General features: G+C 35.2%; 1 protein-coding gene across 5 annotated transcripts in view; it reads right to left on the minus strand.

The window, feature by feature from the left end:
- The window catches only part of grin2bb (glutamate receptor, ionotropic, N-methyl D-aspartate 2B, genome duplicate b), an 89,140-nt gene that overhangs the window by 34,421 nt on the left and 33,199 nt on the right, over positions 1–21,520 (minus strand). For all 5 annotated transcript variants that reach the window (XM_026272952.1, XM_026272957.1, XM_026272945.1 and 2 more), the window contains 3 exons: positions 9,966–10,109; positions 5,451–5,721; positions 4,706–4,898 (listed from right to left, as the gene is read on the minus strand). In XM_026272952.1, the coding sequence (XP_026128737.1) occupies positions 4,706–4,898; positions 5,451–5,721; positions 9,966–10,109 (608 nt within the window). The remainder of the gene's footprint in view (positions 1–4,705; positions 4,899–5,450; positions 5,722–9,965; positions 10,110–21,520) is intronic.

The following is a 21,520-nucleotide window of genomic DNA, read 5'->3' on the forward strand; positions in this document are numbered from 1 at the left end:
ACCTTTATAAGATACATGTATCTCATCTAATCTTCTGAAACCATGCCAAAACCTTCAGCTGACCTTCAGAGGAACCCCTTGAGGTTGTCTAAGGCCCTTAACCATCACCGATCATGACCCATCCATTTGAAAAGCCCTCCATCATCGCTGACATATCCACCGCAGAGCATGGTGGGTGTTCCAGAATGATAATATAGAATTTTGGAATGCCATTAAAATCGTCTCCATTATGGTGGAAACGGATCATTAGAGTCCTCCAGGGGTTACAGGGTCCGGCGCTTCTCATTCAGCCCACCCCATAACGCTGTCATTCAAAAACTCCCTGTGTGTGTGTGAGCACGCATATGTGAGGTCCCAGGTGTTCACTGCAGGAACCTGCGCTCCCAGAGGACTCCAAACAAAACAATTATCTCCATTTTGTACTTAGCCTACTTTTTCTTCTTCTTTTCCATCTTTTTTGTGTGTTCTCCAGTGTTCATAAGATATTAGTGTCCTTATCTTCTCATCAGTCAATTCAAAAATCCACTTCAGCGCCTCTAAAGGCATCCACCTAATTACACAAACACAACCACCTTATTCTACCAGATACTCTGCCTGCTGGGTAATTGTTATAAATCCACCGTTCACAAATAACATAAAAGCGTTGTTGTTTTTTTCACTTAATTACTTAATTATCTGAACAAACAAATCTTTTCGCAATAACACAACGATACGTCTTCATAACATGCTCTCCAGGCTACATGCAGTTCTAGAAACATGATAAATGTTTAACTTAACATTTAAATCAAACCTTAACTCTAGTGTTTTATTAATGAGCATGGCGCATTTGTATGCAGTGTGATATTGACTGGTTCGTTTCTAAGCTAAGCGCTGGAATTAAAAGCTTTTTTTAAATGCATGCCTCGGAAAACAACTTCCAAAATTAGCATTGAATATTTTAAAGTGTTTTTTTTTTTTGAAGATGGCAGAATTAAGCGATCGGAGGCCTGTTGAACGTTTTACTGCTCACCACCCCTGCAACACTTTACGAGAAAGAATCTTCAGTCGAGAAACTAATCAGACCCAAGTAAACAGAAAGAAACCTTAATAGAACAGAGATGAATGAAGAAAGTGTAGGGGAGAGCAGCTATAATGCTATAGCTCAATGCTATAAATACATATTGAAAATACACTACCTTGAAATGTTTAGGGTGGGTAAGATTTTTTTATGTTTTTGAAAGAAGCCTCAAGGCTTAAGTCTGCATTTATTTGATCATAAATAAAGTAAAAACAGTATTATTGTGAAATATTATTACCACATGTTTTCTAATGTATATATTTTCAAATGTAGTTTATTCCTGTGATGGCAGGCAGGCAGTCTTCAGTGTCACATGATCCTTCAGAAATCATTCTAATATGCTGATTTGCTGCTCAAGTAGCTATTATTATGTTGAAAACAGCTGTGCTGCTTAATATTGTGTATAAAAATATGTTGTGAAAAGATTTATATACAGGTTTACTCATACAGTTTTGGAGCAACTTGATGGACGGTGAGCAAATATGACAAAATATTTGGGGTGAACCATCTATTAGTTCAAATTTGAATGTAATTTTCTTTGTGTTCAAGATTAATAAAATTATATAGTTCTCTTGGGCCTGATAATGTAAAACCTGCGATGGGCTACAGTACACAACTCGAACAGCCTCCACTAGACAAGCGGAAAGGTGAGTCTGACGTCTGTTCAGCTGAAATTGGCACATGAAGAATACACAGAGGGAACCCAGCATACGTGTGCCACAACTGTTCATATTAAATCTGGATGAGAGGTAGACTTTAATTGGTTACTGTCGCATTTCAAGATTGTCTCTTTGGGGTTTAAAGTTTATTACATTAAAATATGAATTAGAGAGCCCATAATTATGGAGTCTAGGCGACTGAAGGTGAATGTGTGTTATGGTATCCAGTTTGATTAGGTAATAGATTTAATTGACGCAGGTAATGATTGCTGAGATGTCAACAATGTTTGTGGAAAAATTGCAAAGATTATGCTAAACGTTCCCTGGATCAATGAGCAAAAACCCCAAAGTGTTATGATTATCCTCCTCTTCCATGTTTGCATATGCTAATCAAGGGAGGGGACAGGCAGACAGAACAAAAGAAAGAAAGAGGGAAAACTAGACGCAGAAGAAAGAGAGAGAGAGGGAGGGAGGGAGGTAGAGGCCAGGCTCCTACTGTTGTTCCATTCGACTTCCTAATCCTGCTCTGCCTCCAGCATTCAATTAACTCCTCACCAGCAGATCAAATGACTGGCTAAAAGAGAGTGTGACCGAGCCTAAACGCTAATTAATACTTAGGAATCAATGCCCCTCAATACTAAATGTCAAATAACAGTACAAGAGAGAACAGAGCAGTTCATATTAAAAGCTCACTTTTTTATTATGACGGATATTTATGTTTCCAGATGAAAATAACAGCCGGGCCAGTGCAGACACGTGGGCGCGGGCTGAATGTCAGAGGAGACATAATGGGGAAAGAAAAGTGAAAGGTGCTCTGTGCCAGACGCTTCAGCGAGAAGCTACAGCTGACCCACATTACCAATAATCTACTCTCTTTTTCTCTTTTGTTGTCCATTTGTCACTCTCACTCATTCTTTCTCCAGGAGGTGTTCAGCTACAGAACAGCGATAATAGAATGTTACTCAATCTAGGACTCTCTTTACACCTGGTTTTAGGATCCATCTCGGCTGATCCAAGAGACCCCTGCCTTTCAAAAGCATCTCCTGTGACCACTTTTGATTGCATTTTGAGGGGGATTTTTTTCCTGTAAATGGATTATAAATCTTTAAATAATTAATTGTTTTAAATTTTTGCTTGGTAATTGTCTTATTTGATTTATCCTGTGGCATTTTAAGTAATTAATTATATATAACATTCACATTTGTGATCATAAATATAAATGACACTGAAATTAATCCACAAATTATGTACAATATATGTGACCCTGGACGACAAAACCAGTCATAAGGGTCAATTTTTTTCAAAACTGAGATTTATACATAATCTGAAAGCTGAATAAATAAGATTGTTAGGACAATATTTCGCAGAGATACACCCAAAATCTGGAATATGAGGGTACAAAAACAAAAATCGAAAATTGCTTTTAAAGTTCTCCAAATGAAGTTCTTATCAATGCATATTACTAATCAACAATTAGTTTTGATATATTTACAGTAGGAAATTTGCCAAATATCTTCATGGAACATGATCTTTACTTAATATTCTAAAGATTTTGGGCATAAAATAAAAATTAATAATATTGACTCCTACAATGTATTTTTGTATTTCACAAATATAACCCGGCAAATTAAGAACTTTAACTGGTTTTGTGGTCCAGGGTCACATATATAAAAGGAAGATTTTATGCATTATATTTATATAATATTTATGTAGACTTAAACAAAATGTAAGTAAGATATTATAATGTAGTATATAATATAGTTGTTTGTGAATGTAAAAAAATCTTCAAATATCAAAGTGCAATAAAAGGAGTTATTGCCGATTGTGAACTGCCTGGAACATGTTGTCAGTAATTTCAGTCTTACTTCTTGCACAAACCTTGTTTGCACAAATGTTTCAACACATTTGCATAATGCTCTTCACTGGCTGCCCGCAAACAATGTGTGCTTGGGCCCGCCCTCAAACACTGTAGCTGTTCATCTTGTTGGCATGTCTAGAAGACTCTGTTTTCTGCAAAAGCAAAACGCCCTTACATGTACTCCCAATGGATGAGGATGTACTGTAAAGAGTCAGTGGTTAAAATTAATTTAACAGTGACGCAGTATAACTCCAACCTTTAATTGTGTTCCCATCTTTTACTGACGACTGCTTTTCAAATCTTAATATGCCTAAATGTACCCACTTTAATTTGGACCATCTTGTGCCTCTGAATCAAACTGTAAGTGTTATTAATTATTTATATGTTTTCTACAAAGTGCTCAAAATGCATAGTTTTGTATTGCACCTCCAAAGCAAAATTACAGCCTTTAAAACAACATAATAAGGAATCTTGTTTTAACCAAGAACAGCCAGTAACATCAATGCCATGATTCAGATTCCTCCATTAAATAGTTTTTTTATTAACCTATATATTAATATATTTAAACACAAACATGATGTTTAAGCACATGTTTGTTCACTGAAAGCTAACTAAACCAAAATTCAGAAATCTCTGAAACAAGTTTACATATTTCAGTAATACACACCACCAATCAAAAGTTTGGGGCAGATAAGATTTTTTTAATGATAAAACGTATGTATGATAATAAATAATACCAATCTTACCGAAATCTTAATCTTACCAACCCCAAATTTTTCAACAGTACTGTAAAATCTGGGATAAAAAGGGTGCCATGAAACCAGCACCCATTATCCCAAAGTACTACATTTAGAACTTTATACATCAAGTAATCCATTTTCCATTTTTACAACTAGTAATTTAAAGATCTGTCTCTGACAGCACCTACAACATTGAACACCAACCATGGTGTGTATGTATGCATGCATGAACAATATGTTTGTGCACCTGTCTAGGGCTCTTTACCCTTTTCAAAACACTCCATTAGTTCAGAAACCCTCCTGAGCAGGTGTTGTAAGTGTGTGTATGTGTATGATTGCCAACCCCAGATGTCAGTGTTTGAACCCTGGCACCCCGCTAGGCCTGACTCACCTCAGCACCTCGTTGGGGTTTGCTGACTTGCTGCCTTTCTTGTCAGGCGTGCCGTGGCATCCAGACTTAAGCAGCGTGTGAGGACCCCGATCCAGCATCATTGTGGAGGTTGCCATGGCAATAATGGCTACAGCATCACGCACTCGAGCCTCCAGTCCGTAGTCCCACTCATCGTAGGAAACAGAGATCAAACCTGAGATAAAGGAAGTGTAAATTCAGTAAATACAAGCATTTTTTAGCTAAATATTTATATATAGCTTTTTTCATTTTAATTTGAAATGCGACAAGTTTATTCAGGCTTCACAACATTATAGTGTACAATTAGAAAAATGCATATTATTTGGAGATTTTACAAAGTTTAGTAAGTGTTAGATCATCTGACATATTTCGATACAGTGACAAAAATGGTGTAGAATATATTTTCATTCAGAAATTGCTAGTAAAAAAAAAAAAGAAAAAAAAAGAAGTGGCATGCATTGCTGAATTCAGCAAAAAACTGAATTTGTATTATTTAGTAAAACATACTCCAATAACATTTATTTATATCTATGAAATATTTACACCCAGTTGTGTGTGTTACATATATATATATATATATATATATATATATATATATATATATATATATATATATGTGTGTGTGTGTGTGTGTGTGTGTGTAAGTAATATTTCATAGTTGTAAATAAAAGTGTCTTTTCCCCATCAAGTTCACCTTTTTTTTAAAATCCAATCCTTCTTTTCTTACCTGTTGGAAAGACGCTGGGTACATTATCTGCATCCCCTGTCACCAGAGATGGTACGATCCAAGTGTAACCATAACCAGAGAGGCCGACAGAATGCGCCACCTCGAAAATGGTCATGGCTTCTTCTTTGGTGCAGTACAGTAGTATAACAGGACTCTGGAGCTTCTTCATCTGATTCTGGATCTTTGAGTCTCCATCGTCTACTGACATGTCCAACAGCAGCACCTCTTCCAGCTCCCAGCCAACAAAACTGTTCTCGACGGTACTCCGGATCTGGATCAAGCCAAAACAGACGAAAGATTAAAAAAAACTGCATGTCCTGTAACAGCCTCCTGCTGCCTCCAGCTCTCCCGAAATGGTTCACTTTTGTTCTTTAGATATATGAGAGTTAAAAAATAAAACTGCTGAAAGGACAACAAGAGATAGAAAGGGAAAGCTAAATTTTTGTTTAAAGCAATAAGTGAAAACACTAATCATAAAAGTGAAATTCCCATCATGCGCTTCTTCCAGATACCAGCCCAGCAAACATTTTTTGATCTCTGTGATTTGTAAAGAGAAGCAAACCTAACCCATATTTCAAAATGCACAGAACTGCTCTGCTCTGCTCTGTCTGAGGAATTACGTTCAAATGCATTTCCTCATAACAAATTGTTCAAATGCGAGTCCATAGAGATGCTTTCCATTATAATCTACTGCAGTCAGAACTAGAGGGAGATGAAATTATAGTACCCACAAATCTGATGATGCATATTTCTGTATCGCCCAATATTTCCAGCCAATTTGACAGACTTGCAAACTGCACTGACAGTATCATTACACACATGCAGTCAAGTGTAGTTTGAGCATCCGGTACCACAGGGGTAAACCTACAAAAAATGACTATGATGGTCTCTGGTACACTGATACTATTTTAGTTTTATTTATATACTGTTTTATTACAAGTAATAACAGTAAAATGTATATATTAATATTTTAAATTAGCCTTTATTTCTACATTATTTGTTTTCATTTTAATATTTAGTTTTTGAGTTTAGTCATCATATGCGCATTTTTGGGGTAACTGTCCCTTTAAGGAAAGAAAGATACCTGAATAAAAATGAGAAATTTTAACTAAATGAAATAAATGTATGTTCAAAATGAAATTTGTTTCATTTAGTTAAAATGTCTCATGTTTATTCAGGTATCTTTCTTTTCTTAAAGAGACAGTTACCCCAAAAATTCGCATTTTCATTTTCGGGTCACTTTGAAATATTTATTTAAATAATCATCTACTTCGTATTCATATTTTATTTAATTTCAGAATTATTTCAGTGGCTGATTTTTTTTTTATCTTCTTCATTTTTTTATAATTACAGTTTTAGTTAAATGTAACAACACTGGTTTATACTATAGTTTATTCTGGCCAGTACTGATAATTTGCTAATTATTGATACGTCAATAACAAAAAAATGAATGACATTAAAATTCTACTAAACTACTCTAAAATCAATAGTTTTAAATCCCAGAAGTGAATTTAGACATCATTATATTAATGAACATTATGAAAAATTGACATTATGTTGCGATTTTAGGAATATTAGTGAGTGTTAGATGTTGGCGAAATGTACAAACATGAGAAATGATGGTGCATATTTAATACAGTCTATCAACGGCTGATCAGTTCGCTGATAAATGATATTTTCCTGGTACATACTGAATTATTCATTTAAATACCAAGGTATTTCCACGGTCATTTACAAAGCACAAAGTAAGAGAATACAATTGCACAGGTACTGCAGCAACCCAAGGATATTGCAGAAGATGAAGGGCCAAATAGGAGGCACAAGAAAACAGATATCAGTGTAGCTGGAGAGGAATATAGCCTTGGACACAATTTGTTCAAGCTTTGGAAATCGTCTGAACCATTTTCCCTCCCTCAGCAGACAGCAACACAAAGCCTGGCACTGGTCTCACTGGTAAAGCATCAAAAACCTGCCTGCTATACACCTGCAAGAACATCAAGAGCCTGCTGCATGAGCCTCCTCAATAAGCAGAGCATCCTCTGGACCTCTACTGGGCTCTGCTTGCATCGCCCTGAGGTTGCTCCGATTTGAGGAAATACTGAAAGTACAGCAGAAATCAAAGAACACAACCCTGACCATTGCACTGTGTATTTATGAACTTTATCCACAGCACTGTGGGCCAGACAAATTTAGCAGGTCTGTGACAACAGCTGACTGTAAGTTGAAGATATTGCTTCCCAGTTGAGGCAATGTACAGTAATATTTCTATAAACATTTCTAAAGTAGCGTCATTTTAGTATTATGTATGTAATATTACAGTTTTTATCAAAATTAAGAACTTTTATTGTTATATTTTTACTTATTTTAATTTACTTTTTTAGTAATTTTGATATGTGCCTTTTTCATTTTTTGTTATTTGCTGTCATTTTTAAATATTAATATTTAGGTTAAACTTATTTATTTATTTATTTTTTATTTTTTTCAGTTAGTAATTTTAGTTCTTATGTTTTCCATTTGATACAGTATTTCTATTTTATTTCAATTAACAAAATGTTTTAATAGTTCTAGTTTTACTTAACAATAAATAACCCTGTTCTAGAGAGGCTGTTTTTGCTAGCATGAATTAATCTACACTACTATTATAGGGTTTGTGTACAAGTTTAAGGCCACATTTTGTGTGAGAGGTGTGATGAATGAACAGAAAGATGGTTACAGGGAGAATTCCAGCAGTCATCATTTACTCACCCTCATGTCATTCTGACTTTCTATCTTGCGTGCAGCCTCTTTTCTGTTGTCACACGGGTTGAGAATGACATAAGGGTCAGTAAATGATGACATAATTTTCATTTTTGAGTGAACTATGCCTTGAAACCAGAAACAAAAAGACATTAAATTGGAGAGGAAAGTAGCATTAGTTCCTATAGGAGGGACGTATACTGAAAGTAGGTGAAAGGACATTAGTTTTGACAGGAGCCCCAGCATACAGAAGACAGAGGAGAGGACGAGAGCATTAGCTGAGACAGGACCACTGGCAAACTCCTGATGATGAAAGAGACTCGAACTGCAGCGGCTGGCACCCCAGCAGTATTAGGGTGTGAACCGAACCAGCTAGAGTTTACAGAGTTAGGGGCAGTGAAGCAAACAGCAGTCTGGGGTTTCACGAGATCCCCATCTCAATTTGCCAAAATTGCCAAATTGGTTTAGCTCTGGATAGGTGGTTTAAACAGAGATGTTTTTCTCCCGCCAATTCTAAACACAATAGAAATCACTTAGCAACCCCTGGTAACCACCCAGAACACCCTAGCAACCACACGGCAACATCCTAAAAACATGCAGAACATCTTAGCAAACACATTGCAATGCTTTTCTGCACCAATCTAAATTTCATCACAAATAAAGTTCATATATATATATATATATATATATATACATATTCAGCAAGAACACATTAAATTGATCAAAGGTGACAGCAAAGACTTGAGAGCAAAGACATTTTTTCTCAGAGAATCCTGAGAAAAAATGTATCACGATTTCCACAAAAATATTATGCATTATTATTATTCATTATTATTATTATAATTATTAACAACAACACATGTTTTATTATTAGGCTAATAAATGCTGATAACAATTAAACATAATAATAAAATGACAGGAATAAATTACATTTTAATATTATTTCACAATATCAGTTTTGCTGTCTTTTAACAAACGAATGCACCCCTGGTAAGCATAAGAGATTTTAGCAAAAAACATTTCGAAATCTTACCTTCTGACCAGTAGTGTATATATTAGCTAACATGTGAACTATGTTTGATGGGTTCCTGCAGTCTTTCTAAGCTTAATATGAAATAACACTTGAACTGAACTGACATCCGAATATGTTTTATTTTTAAGGTTACTTGAATCATGCACATAGACAGGCTTGGATGAAGACATAAAACCTGACCTGACATACGGTGTATTACTATATGTGTATTATAAGAGCAGGCCACACAACTCCTTGTCCAAGCTCTTGTTCTCTCCAGACTGGACTATTGTAATGCTCTCTTTTCCCATGTCACACCTCTCTTCATCAGTTTGCACTGGCTGCCAATAGCTGCTTGCATCAAATTCAAGGTTCTGATGTCCTAAACTTGCTAGTTCAGACTTATGCCCCTTTACAGCTGAAGAAATGACACTTTGCTACAATGTAAAGTAGTGAGTGTACAGCTTGTACAACAGTGTAAATTTACTGTCCCCTTCAAAATAACTCAACACACAGCCATTCATGTCTAAAGCACTGGCCACAAAAGTGAGTACAAGTGAAAATGTCCAAAAAAAACATGTTTCTATGAGTACTTTTCTAGACTAACTGAGACATGTCACAGCACTTGAATACTGTTGCTCTCTTGTTGGTCTGATAGCTTCTATTGTTTTCCTCATTTATATGTCTGCTAAATGATTTATAAATCATTATTAACGGTTAAATTGAAATGAAATGGAACTGAATTGGGGAAGAAAGAAAAGTCTCACCCGATTGACAAAGTCCTGGTATCCAGGGTAGTAGGTGGTGACGATGGAGAATATGTACCAGTCATATTCCTCCATTATGTTAAGCATGACAGAGGCTTGCTGCTCTATAGAGGGACCAAACTGGAAGAACATGGAATGGTCATCCTGCAAGAAACACAGAAAAATGCATGCATGAGAACAGAAGAGTTGAGGGGAATCACATTATAATAGGATGTGAGTAGATTATAGTTATAATTCATACCGGTTTTCAACAGTACATACAGTATGTCAAAGAGAAAGATGAGAATCTGCTTGCTCAGTCATTTTTTTTTTTACTCAGCTCATTTATTCTTGTATAATTCGTGCCTCCAACCCAAAGACAAACTGACAAATCCAAAGTTAAGTATCATTTTTGTTCTTTTCACCACAGTAACCTGTTTAAGTTTGGATGAAGGGAACAAGGATCAGGAGTAGAAAGAGGGTAGAGTAATATGAACCAGCCCCAACAGCATCTAACATCTGCTGCATCAAAGCACGTGATCGTGAATGAGACACATGACCACTTCACTCCTGAAACAAATGTTACATCCCAGACAGTTCAAATATCAAAATGAAATATCCACAATACATTGGTGATAAATAATCTGAAGATTTCAAATGCTTATAATAAGCATGCTGATGAACTCTTCACATCGAATATGCATACATTGATGTGTGTGTGTGTGTGTGTGTGTGTGTAGCAAATAGGCCGAAATGTTTTAAAGCTATGCACACATGTGTGACAGTGCACATGAATGCATACACATTGATGTACGTAGAGGTCTGCACATGCTTGTAAATGATTGTTCTGTGTGTGCACTCATGTGTGAAGTCGGTCGTGGGCGTTTGCCCTGTTAGTCATGCCGCATGGTGAAATCTCTTTCAGGTCTCCACGCTCTACTCAACATCAAAGCCACTCCCCTGGGCTCCGAGATGGACTGATCCATTACCTTGACTCGGCTTTAATGAGGTAACAACACTGATGGGGCTGTGGGGAGGGGGGCTCAGCTTGTTAATCTAACAGTTGTAGTATAATGTATTACGTGTGTGTTTATATATTCTTGTTTCGGGTGTTTTTTACTAAATGTTTAATGTGTGCCTGATTTGCCAGTGTGTATGTGTGTCTCTGCCACCTTCTATTCATTTACGTCCCCCCAGTATTAATTTCCTGTCTTAATTCCTGCTCTTCCCTTTTGGAGTTGATCCCATAAGAGAGGTAGGACTCCAGTCATGGGGTCAGGAAGATTTCTTTTTCTTTTTGGAAAGAAATCAGCACTTTTACTCAGCAAGCAAGAATTAAAATGATCACAAATGACAGTAAAGACATAATGTGACAAAAGATTTCCATTTTTATTTCTATGTCCATACGATGTATATAAATGATGTTAACTTTCTATTCATCAAAGAAACCTGTAAAAATGTGTATCACGGTTTCCATAAAAATATTCAGCAGCACATCTGTTTTTAAAATTGGTACAAATATATTATTATTATTATTCAGCTTTGCCATCACAAGAATAAATACATTTGACGATTAGATGGTAGAAGCACAAATTCATTACATAACACATGACTGGGATCAGAAACAATACTCTTGGCCAGCCATAAAAAAGTTCATATAACTTCTCAAGAGGCTGTCCTACTATCTTTTAAGGCAGTTTTAGTTTGTCATTTAGAGTATCATTTCATTAAAAAAATCATTTCATATTTCCATAATAATAAGACATTGTTTAATACCCATTAAAAACCCATTCATCTCATGCCATTATTTATGCAACTGCAGTGTAAATGCATTAATGCAATCTCTGAGTTTAAGAAACTTTCTGTAGATATAACTAAACGTTAATTCAGATGCAGTTTCTGAAATCATGGCTGTTGCAGCACATTTGACTATCATCTTCTAATCACTTATTGTGTATGTCTTTTTAATAACTATTAAAAAGCTTAAGGGTTCATATTCATGTTTAGTATGTGTGTGTTTGAATCATCTAGCTTGAAACGTTTCTTCCAATCAAAACGTTGTCAAATGTGTCATATTCTTGTTGTAGAAAACCTGTCCAAAATTATACTCGCCAAGAGTGGGAAAATTGTGACTGATAAGATAACGTTTGATTTATGAATTGAGTGGAGAAATATACAACACTCAGAGCAAAGACAATATCTAATTATTCAAGTCAACAGTTGGCCAAAAACCTGGTTTGAATACTCGGTACACCATCAAATTGTGCTTTTTAGTCATCGCTTTTGCTTTGTGCTTTTAGCCAGGAATTTTGACATTACTTTTTGCATTCTTTGAGCGCTGTTCTTGCTCCAATGACTACTGAACCTCCAGCCAATCAACAACCTCGGGAAACCCCCCTTTTGGCAACAACAAAGGAGACCCCTTGCACAGGCAATGCAAGTACCTCCAGATTCTAGCTGAACTGGTGCATTTAATATACATTTAACCTCACTGATGAACTCAATTCAAGGGTTAATTAAGTGATTGATGGTTCTTCACGTCTATGCAATTGCTCATATTCACATTTTCATTCTCTTAAACTCGTTCTTTCCTCACTTCCTCTCTTCCTGCAGCTTGTGTGAATGTGTGAGTGCTTGTGTTTATGTGTTACATTAGTTTATATTGTCTTAGATCTATCCAATAAAGTCTTATTCATATTGAAAAGAGAAGTATCTTGTGTTTTGTGCGTGTAATAAATTTTTTAAACTGTCGATCTTGTTATTGTGCTAATTAATAGTGTTTTCACTATATTTTGGATTTTAATATCCAGTGCAGAGCCGATCTTATACAGCTTGTTCAATGAATCGCTGGCTAACTCAGTGATCAGCCATTAAACAGTGATTCTGTATTTATATCAGCATTACATTTGTTTTCTGGGAAGCACCTTGTAGTTTAATAACCTTGAGCAACTGTTGTAATGTCAGAAATTGTACAAATACAATATAATAATATAATAATAATAATAATCTAGTTTATAATTCCACTTCACCTCAAACAGGAGATAAATCTATCAAGGTCAACCACACATCCTTATTTTACTGACAGTTTCTGTTAGTCAGTAGAAATGGTCAGTCAATCCATTCCAGATTTCAAGCTGTCACTCTCCTCACAAAAATGACACAACACCGACAACAGATTCACCTTCACTGTGATGCACATGTGAAATGCCACATATGGCCTCCCATTCTGACTTTACATTTAACACACACACACACACGCACACATATAATATAGGATACCATGTGTCAGATTTGTTTCAGGATCATTCCTCTCTAATCCGTCGTTCTACACTTCTGCTCCTCACCCCCTCCCTGTCATCAATCTCCCTCGCTCCGTTTCTCCTCTCCATCCGTTCCGAGTCTATTCATCTCAAAGTGAGCGATCACAGACAGATCCACTGCACATGCAAGTGAATTAGCAGACTCTTATTCCACTTTCGCCTGTTTAGCCCAACAGAGTGGCCGACCTAGCCATCCACTAAACTCAGAACAGTCCCGCACGAGCAGCAGGGAGCTAATGCAGACCTTACATTACTACTTTACTCCCGTCTGCTTCAATAATGGAGACAAGTGTCCTGCAGAGGCAGTTTATAAGCAAAGCATCTTTAATATTCGAATGCGAGGCATAAAATAAGTTTCCCACTAACTCTTGACTGCTGGGAAGGGATAACAGCTGAGCTCCTGCCATCGACGATACCGCGCCAGAACAGCATGTCATTAAGAGAGGAAGGGGACAGCTTTAGAAATGAAGAATCAGGTCAGTTGATGAAAGCATGCATCTAAATTCAAGTGATTCATCAGCTGATCTGCCATGATGGATCTAGTATCAGACTGATTGGAAGGCTGTTTAGCAGCCAGAAAGCCAATGATAAAGATGCCTCTGTGTTGCTTCAAGAAAGCAACCACACATTTAAGCTGTGTTTTATTTTCTTTCTTTTATATTCAATCATTCATTATTATTTATTTGATCATTTTATATTTCCATTTAATCATATCATTATTTATAATAATCATTTAAACCATTTATTTACCCCTTTAATTGATTCATTCATTGATAGTTAGTATATTTGATGTTTTTACACTTGCTTAATTTTATGAATGTGTGGTTTCAAAGAAAAATTCTTTATGTGTTTTAATGCCATGGGTTGATGATGTGAAGCCTCAATTTTCCATTTTTATAGCTTGTGGTATAATAACACCTGGTGGATTTGTGCTGGTCAAATGAAGTTTGACTTAGCATTGGAAGTGACGCAACTAAGACTTTTCAATAAACCTTTTTTTCCTTACTTCATTCTCCTAGTTTCTACTCTAACTAGCCTTCCTCTGATTGCCTCTTTCGTTGATAGAAGACTGTGAATACTGTTTTTGGTACTATACAAAATGCAGTGAAACACTGATTTCTACTTTAATTGGCATTATATTAAACATTGTTACTTATTAAAAGAAAAAAAAAAACACTCAGTAACCCCACAGTTAGTTATAAGCTGTGTGTGTTTGAGTCACCAAAATAAAATTCATTAGAATAATTTGTTTGGGAATCGGACTTTGCTGGTTGCACTGTATATTTTTGATTTACGAAACAGCTCATACAAGTCAACATTCGTTCTGGAACAATGTCAGCATTCACAATTTCCACTTTACAACTGATAAATGCGATTATTTTGACATGACACACCGTTAGGAAACACCTGCAGTCTGTTCATAGCCTGACACAGTCCAAGGAAAGCTCTTTTCCAGAAACGCATTAAATTAAAATAAGTCTTTTTGAGGTTTGTATCAGAAGTAGTATCTTAGACATTGATTTTTCTATATTCAGTACTGATTGAAACTCAACCAGAGAGCAACTTCTGACATTTTCTACAACAATAGAAAGAGGCCCTTCCAGCGAGTAGTGCTCCGAAATCTATTACTTAGCACAGACTCAGAGACAGGTTTGAATAATACAAATCAGATGAGAAAAAGAACAGACATGGAGAAAGGAAAAGGAGGAGAGAAAGAGAGCGAGATAAAATGAGAGTCAAGAGTCCAGAACTCTTCATTTGATTTCATTGTATCTTCTGAGTAAAGTTGATGTACCATTACCTCCGTCACTAAATACAGCTCCTCTCCTCTACAACTGTGTCGACCCCCTTCAGAACAGCAGTGGCATTAGCACACAGCCAAACAGAGCTTGTGTGAGCTGTGGAGAGGGAGAGGGAGACTCGCAGCATTAACAGCCTCTACTGCTGCTGGCACGGACAACAAGAGAGCGCAACCTTGATCACTCGAGATAAAACAGTCACTGAAATTAAAGTGTACAGATACACTCCGGATCAAAGAGGGGAAAAAACAATGCAGGAGTAAGAAGAAAAAAATTATGGCACAAAATTATTGAAAAGAGACGTCTGATTTATACAAACCCCCACAACAAAATATAATTACTGTAGACTAAAAATTAACCCTTATATATAATGATGGACACTTAATGTGACAACAGATAGAAAGATAGAATGATAGAATGATAGAGACAGATGGACAGATGGATGGACGGATAGATAGATAGAACGATATATTGATGGATAGATGAAAGATAGAATGATAGAGTGATAAAATGATAGAACGATAGAATGATAGATAGATAGATAGATAGATAGATAGATATATTGATGGATAGATGAAAGTTAGAATGATAGAACAATAGATAGAACGATAGATAGAACGATAGATAGATAGATAGATAGATAGATAGATTGATGGATAGATGAAAGATAGAATGATAGAATAGATAGAACGATAGATAGAACGATAGATAGATAGATGAAAGATAGAATGATAGAACGATAGAAGGATAGAACGATAGAACGATAGATAGATAGATAGATAGATAGATAGATAGATAGATAGATAGATAGATAGATAGATAGATAGATAGATAGATAGATAGATAGATAGATAGATATATTGATGGATAGATGAAAGATAGAATGATAGAACGATAGAACAATAGATAGATAGATGATAGATAGATAGATAGATGAAAGATAGAATGATAGAACGATAGAACGATAGATAGAACGATAGATAGAACGATAGATAGATAGATAGATAGAACGATAGATAGAACAATAGATAGAACGATAGATAGATAGATAGATAGAACGATAGATAGATAGAACGATAGATAGATAGATAGATAGATAGATAGATAGATAGATAGATAGATAGATAGATAGATAGATAGATAGATAGATAGATAGATAGATAGATAGATAGATAGATAGATAGATATAATACAGAGCAGAGTTTGGGTTGTACTGTAGAAAGGGATATGATGAGTCATAAAATCACCAAGGGGTTTTAGAGAAAGAACGGGAAGAGGAGAAAGAAGAAGAGAGAGAGAGAGAGGGAAGCACGAGACACAGAGGAAACAACAATAAAAAGAGAGTCTTGCTCATAACAACCCGAGCCATCAAAGGATCAGAGCGTCACAATTCACCCCGCACAATCTTCTGCTTTTGTTGTGTTTCACATAATGAGGCTGATCTAAGTGAATAATGGAGGATCTGTGAAATCAACTGAGCATCTTACTTTAATATTGAACTGAAATACAACTGAGAGCGTCTAGAAATGCCTGATTTGTATTTGAATGAGTGTTAGAAAAGCTTTCTCTCTAAACAATGCGTCAGGAGAACACACATCTTTATCTAGAGTATTTGTTCAAAAATAAAGGTGACAGCACAAACCACTGAAATACAGTTGTTTCTGTTGGAGAAGTTACAGCATTCTTACTCTTTCTCTATCTTATATCTTATTTAAAAACTTCTTATTTCCCCAGGCAATATGTAATATAAACAATCAATAGGCTCCACTGCATGTCCAGCTGTTCATTTAGCATACGAGTTCCCATGCTGCTATAGCTCCACCACAAATAAACATCATACTGCGTTATATTCTTTGGGCTGTGCTGGGTTTATTTTCTGTTCTTCCGTTTATACTCTTCCATGGGCACACTATTTATGTTTTATGGTCCCGTATCCAATATTCTCAACCACAGCCTGGCATTTCTCTGTCTGGCTCTTTCTACAAGACAGGTGCCATCTGTGTTTCTCATGAACAGTTGTGTAAAATAATAAAAATAATAATAATGTAAACAATGAGTATGAACAATGAGACACACACACACGCACACACACACACAGACAGACACACACACACACACACACACATATATATATATATATATATATATATATATATATATATATATATATATATATATATATACACACATAGGGTAATATATTTTAATGTTTACTTCAAAACAGTAAGCAATTTTTAGCAGCTGTCTCTTCAAATATACAGTGTATATGTTTAGGTTCAGTAATTTCACTTTAATTGAAATGAGAAGGTTATTAGTCAGATATTAAATGCCTTATTGTTGAAAATGCCCAATGTTATTTTCACAGGAGCCTGATAAAAATGCTCATTAAAAAAAAAAAAAAAAATCTCAGATGGTCTTCATATATATATATATATATATATATATATATATATATATATATATATATATATATATATATATATATATATAGGAAGATGAAGTGAATTACAGTTTTGAAGTCATAATACCAACATTAAAATATATTAATTTAGTTTGAGATGATTAACACAAAAATACAGTATTTGTCATTACACTGAATGTATTCAATCTTTTAAAAAGTCAAGTTCACCTTAAAATCTCTTTTTGAAAGCACAATGGCATCGGTTTTTACAGTATTACCCACTCATTATTGCTTTATTAAGCCTATCTGTTTCTACTGTAATCTTCACAGAAAACTATTTTCATGTTATTCTGGACCATCAACACATTGTGCTTGATCATAACATCTTATTTAAGGGCTTCCCTCCCTCCTTCAATCTCTAATCAAACACTGAATTAATTACATATGACACATAATTAACAAAACAACCTTAATTCCCGTTATACGGCCCCCTCCCGTCAGCGCTTTTAAATCAATTTTTTTTTTTAAAGCCAGTCTTTGATTAAAACACGGGGCTATATCCGTCCAGCAGAGATAATTCCTATTTTTCACCCTGTGCATCTCCTCTCCCTTTTTCTTTCACTTCCCTCTCTCTTCATGAGGCCCTTAATTTCGATGATAAAGCAAGAACGAATTCAGCCATAGGTGTGAGTGACGTCTAGACACCTTGTCTCAATAGTGCCATGAGCCCAAGGTGCATCTGCGTTAATCAGCATCATGGAGGTAAACAGTACCATAAAAGCACTAAAACTCCCCTCACAATCATTTCTATTAGACTCAGAGTGGATACTCATAATGCACTAATGCGTGTGGCACGACACTGCTACTTCTCTCTCCAGAGCGGAGTTCTGTAGCCCGCATACAAGATGAATCATGGCGTAAGCTGTTGAATGTAAAGCCTTTTGATGGAGATTACACTCTGTCAAAGCGACACAGTAAATAGCAGTTTAAAAGCTGCTCACGTACACACTGATATGTAAGGAACTACTGTAAGGCTGAAACTACTTATTGGAAAATTCTATATTTCCAGAGAATCCACAAAAAAACCTTGTTCAGGGACGTCACTGCAGAAATAAAAAAATCTACTTTGCAATATAAGAAAGCAGTATGATGCATGATATAGTAAAACATTTGAGAGCTGGGTTATTATAATTAACTAAAACTAAAACCAAAAAAATATATTTGTTTCTTAACAAATAAAAAATTAAATTAAATACTAAATTACCTAGTTTATTTTAGCTAGAACATTTTCCATTGCCATTAAACTTATTCTAAAATAACTACTTAAATAAAAAATAAAAAAACACAACAAAATTATTAAAAAAAAAATTATAATAATTAAAATGGAAACTACAAAAAAAAATCACTGAATTAATAATAATAATAAAAATATTAATAATAATAATAATGCCAATAATAATATTAATCATAATAACCCAATCATATACTCAAATAACAATGAAAAATGCTATTTTACTATACATGATTATATGGCTGGAGTGCATTGTTTTTCTATTGATCCATATTAGTCTCATCCATATTGATATATGCATGCTCATTTACTCTGACTCTTACATTTAGATTACCTCTAAGTGCCATTATCTAAAGTGCACTTAAAGTTAATCTTTAAAATGACTAATAATTTCATAATCCCTCTAAATGTAACCTTCAGCAAATCAAGATGAATATACATTTTTCATTCTGTACATCATTCATAGTCATAATGTTGTTGCCTAAATTAATTTGTAGCATTTAAAGCATTTTGAGATTTTAGTGTTTTATTTGTATTTTAGAGAAAACTGTTTAAAAATTATCTAGATATAACATACTGTAAATACAGTACATGTAAACATTGCATGCATTTATTTTTGTGTGAGTATAGGTAGACAGATAAGAATGCATACATTTAGGAAATAACAGACAGATTAATTGAACAGTCGCACACATTTTCAAACACAGGGCTTTGTAACAGCGTAATAACATAAACGACACTCAGGGCTGCGAACTGTTGTCTAGTTAATAACTTAGTAAGATAATGCCCATGCATTAGCCATAGGCCATGGCCTAAGTTTCTATGTCAGAAACACAATGACCTCCTTTTCTTCCCCCTTTTTGCTCTTTTTCAAGTTTTTCTGCCTCAAGGCCCCTCTAAGGGAGATGAGAGCAAAGACTTTCACCCCCTCCTCACTTCTCTGATCCCTCATTCTAGCTGTTTTTCTTCCAGAGAAAATGAGATGTGCTACCAGGCTCATTAATTGTTGAAACTTTCTCTTCCATTATCAGTCTTGGCTGCATCATGTCTTATTCGTCATGTCACCAGCGCTGTCAGCCCGTCTCTCTGTTGTCTATTACCTCCTCCCTCTGTCTTTCAGCCTAGACTTTATCTTCTTTTTTCCCTCTTTTGCCCCCCCCCCCTCCTTTAATGTCTCTTTCTTCAGGAAAGTCAATAACACGCGTTCCTCTCTTCTTCCAAACCCCTCATCATTTCTATCTCTCCCCGAACAAAACCAATTGTTCTGAAGGGGCAACGATTTCCCTCATCTCTGTGTCTGAGACGAAGGGAGGAACATTTGAAACCGGCTCCACGAATGATGTAAACGCTGCCATTTTTGCCAGCTACTATGTGTACTACATCTCCCACTCCCACATACTGTACACACATATGTTGTTATTTATTATGCCATGAATTTTTGGGTGAATGAAATATTACTTTATCAGTCATACATGAAGACATGCCACTCAGAGTCATTATAAAATGGATGCTATTTTTTAGGTTATCTTGTATCAGAATTTGTGACATCAGTTGATGCTGATTTTTGATGAGGAGGAATATCAGGATGTGGCTAATTAAATTAATGATGGTATTAATTATCAGAGTGAAAATTGTGAAACACTGGATATGTTGCACAGATAGTGATCGCGATTGACAAACATATTTATTTTTATCCTTCATATTTATATCAGTTAACTAGAGGTGTGAGTACAACCATTTAATTACTTTCCTTAATTTTGTAATTTTATGTACACTTTGACTTATATTTTAAATCAATATTCAAAAGAAATTAAGATTTTTTTTTCTGCAAAGATGCATTCAATTGTTTAGAATTGACAGTACAGGCATTTATAACGATACAAATGATTTCTATTTCAAATAAATGCTTTTCCTTCAACTTTCTATTCAAAGAATCACAGAAATATTAAGAAGCACTGTTGTCAAAATGTTTAATATTTCTTGCACAGCAAATTAACATATTAGAATGATTCTGAACGATCATATGATGCTGAAGACTGGAGGAATTATGCAGAAAATTCAACTTGCAGCACAGGAATAGATTACATTTTTAAATATATATTTAAATAGATAGAGTTTTTTTTCACATATGCCTAAAAAATATGTGAAATATATATATATATATATATATATATATATATATATATATATATATATATATATATAATTTTTTTTTTTTTTATATATATAATCACAGCCTTGATGAAGAGACTTTTTTCATTATCTTTCCCACCCCAAACTTTCAACAGTACTTTATATGCAATCTAAAGGCCTTTGGTAAAAGAACCGAACACATCTTTTATGTGCTCCCATTTATTTTGTTGCTCCTTGTCTAAATTAGCTCCGAAAGAACATGAACCTGTCCAAAGAAAAACGAGTACGCCACAAATAAACTTAGTAGAAAGACATAAGAGAAAACTCAGTTGAGATCAGACATTTTTGCTGCACGTTCTGTCCCCCTTCACTTTAATTGTACCTCCCAAAATAACACTGTGACGTTTACACCGTTTAACATCTATAGTTTTAAGAGCCGGTTGCCCTCCGTGTCTAAATGAAGTGTAAGGTCTCAGCCCCGTTTGCTGAGAGCATCAGCAGCGGACCAAGAGGAGTCACTCCTGCTCAATTTAATGAGACTTCCTGCATCTCATAAAGAAGCAGCAGTTATGCTTCTCTTGGCTCACTAAGTAAGCTTGGCATGGCGCAAAAAGAGAATACATCGCCTTTCT

This window comes from Carassius auratus, chromosome 1, assembly GCF_003368295.1.
Source record: "Carassius auratus strain Wakin chromosome 1, ASM336829v1, whole genome shotgun sequence".
Taxonomy (NCBI): domain Eukaryota; kingdom Metazoa; phylum Chordata; class Actinopteri; order Cypriniformes; family Cyprinidae; genus Carassius; species Carassius auratus.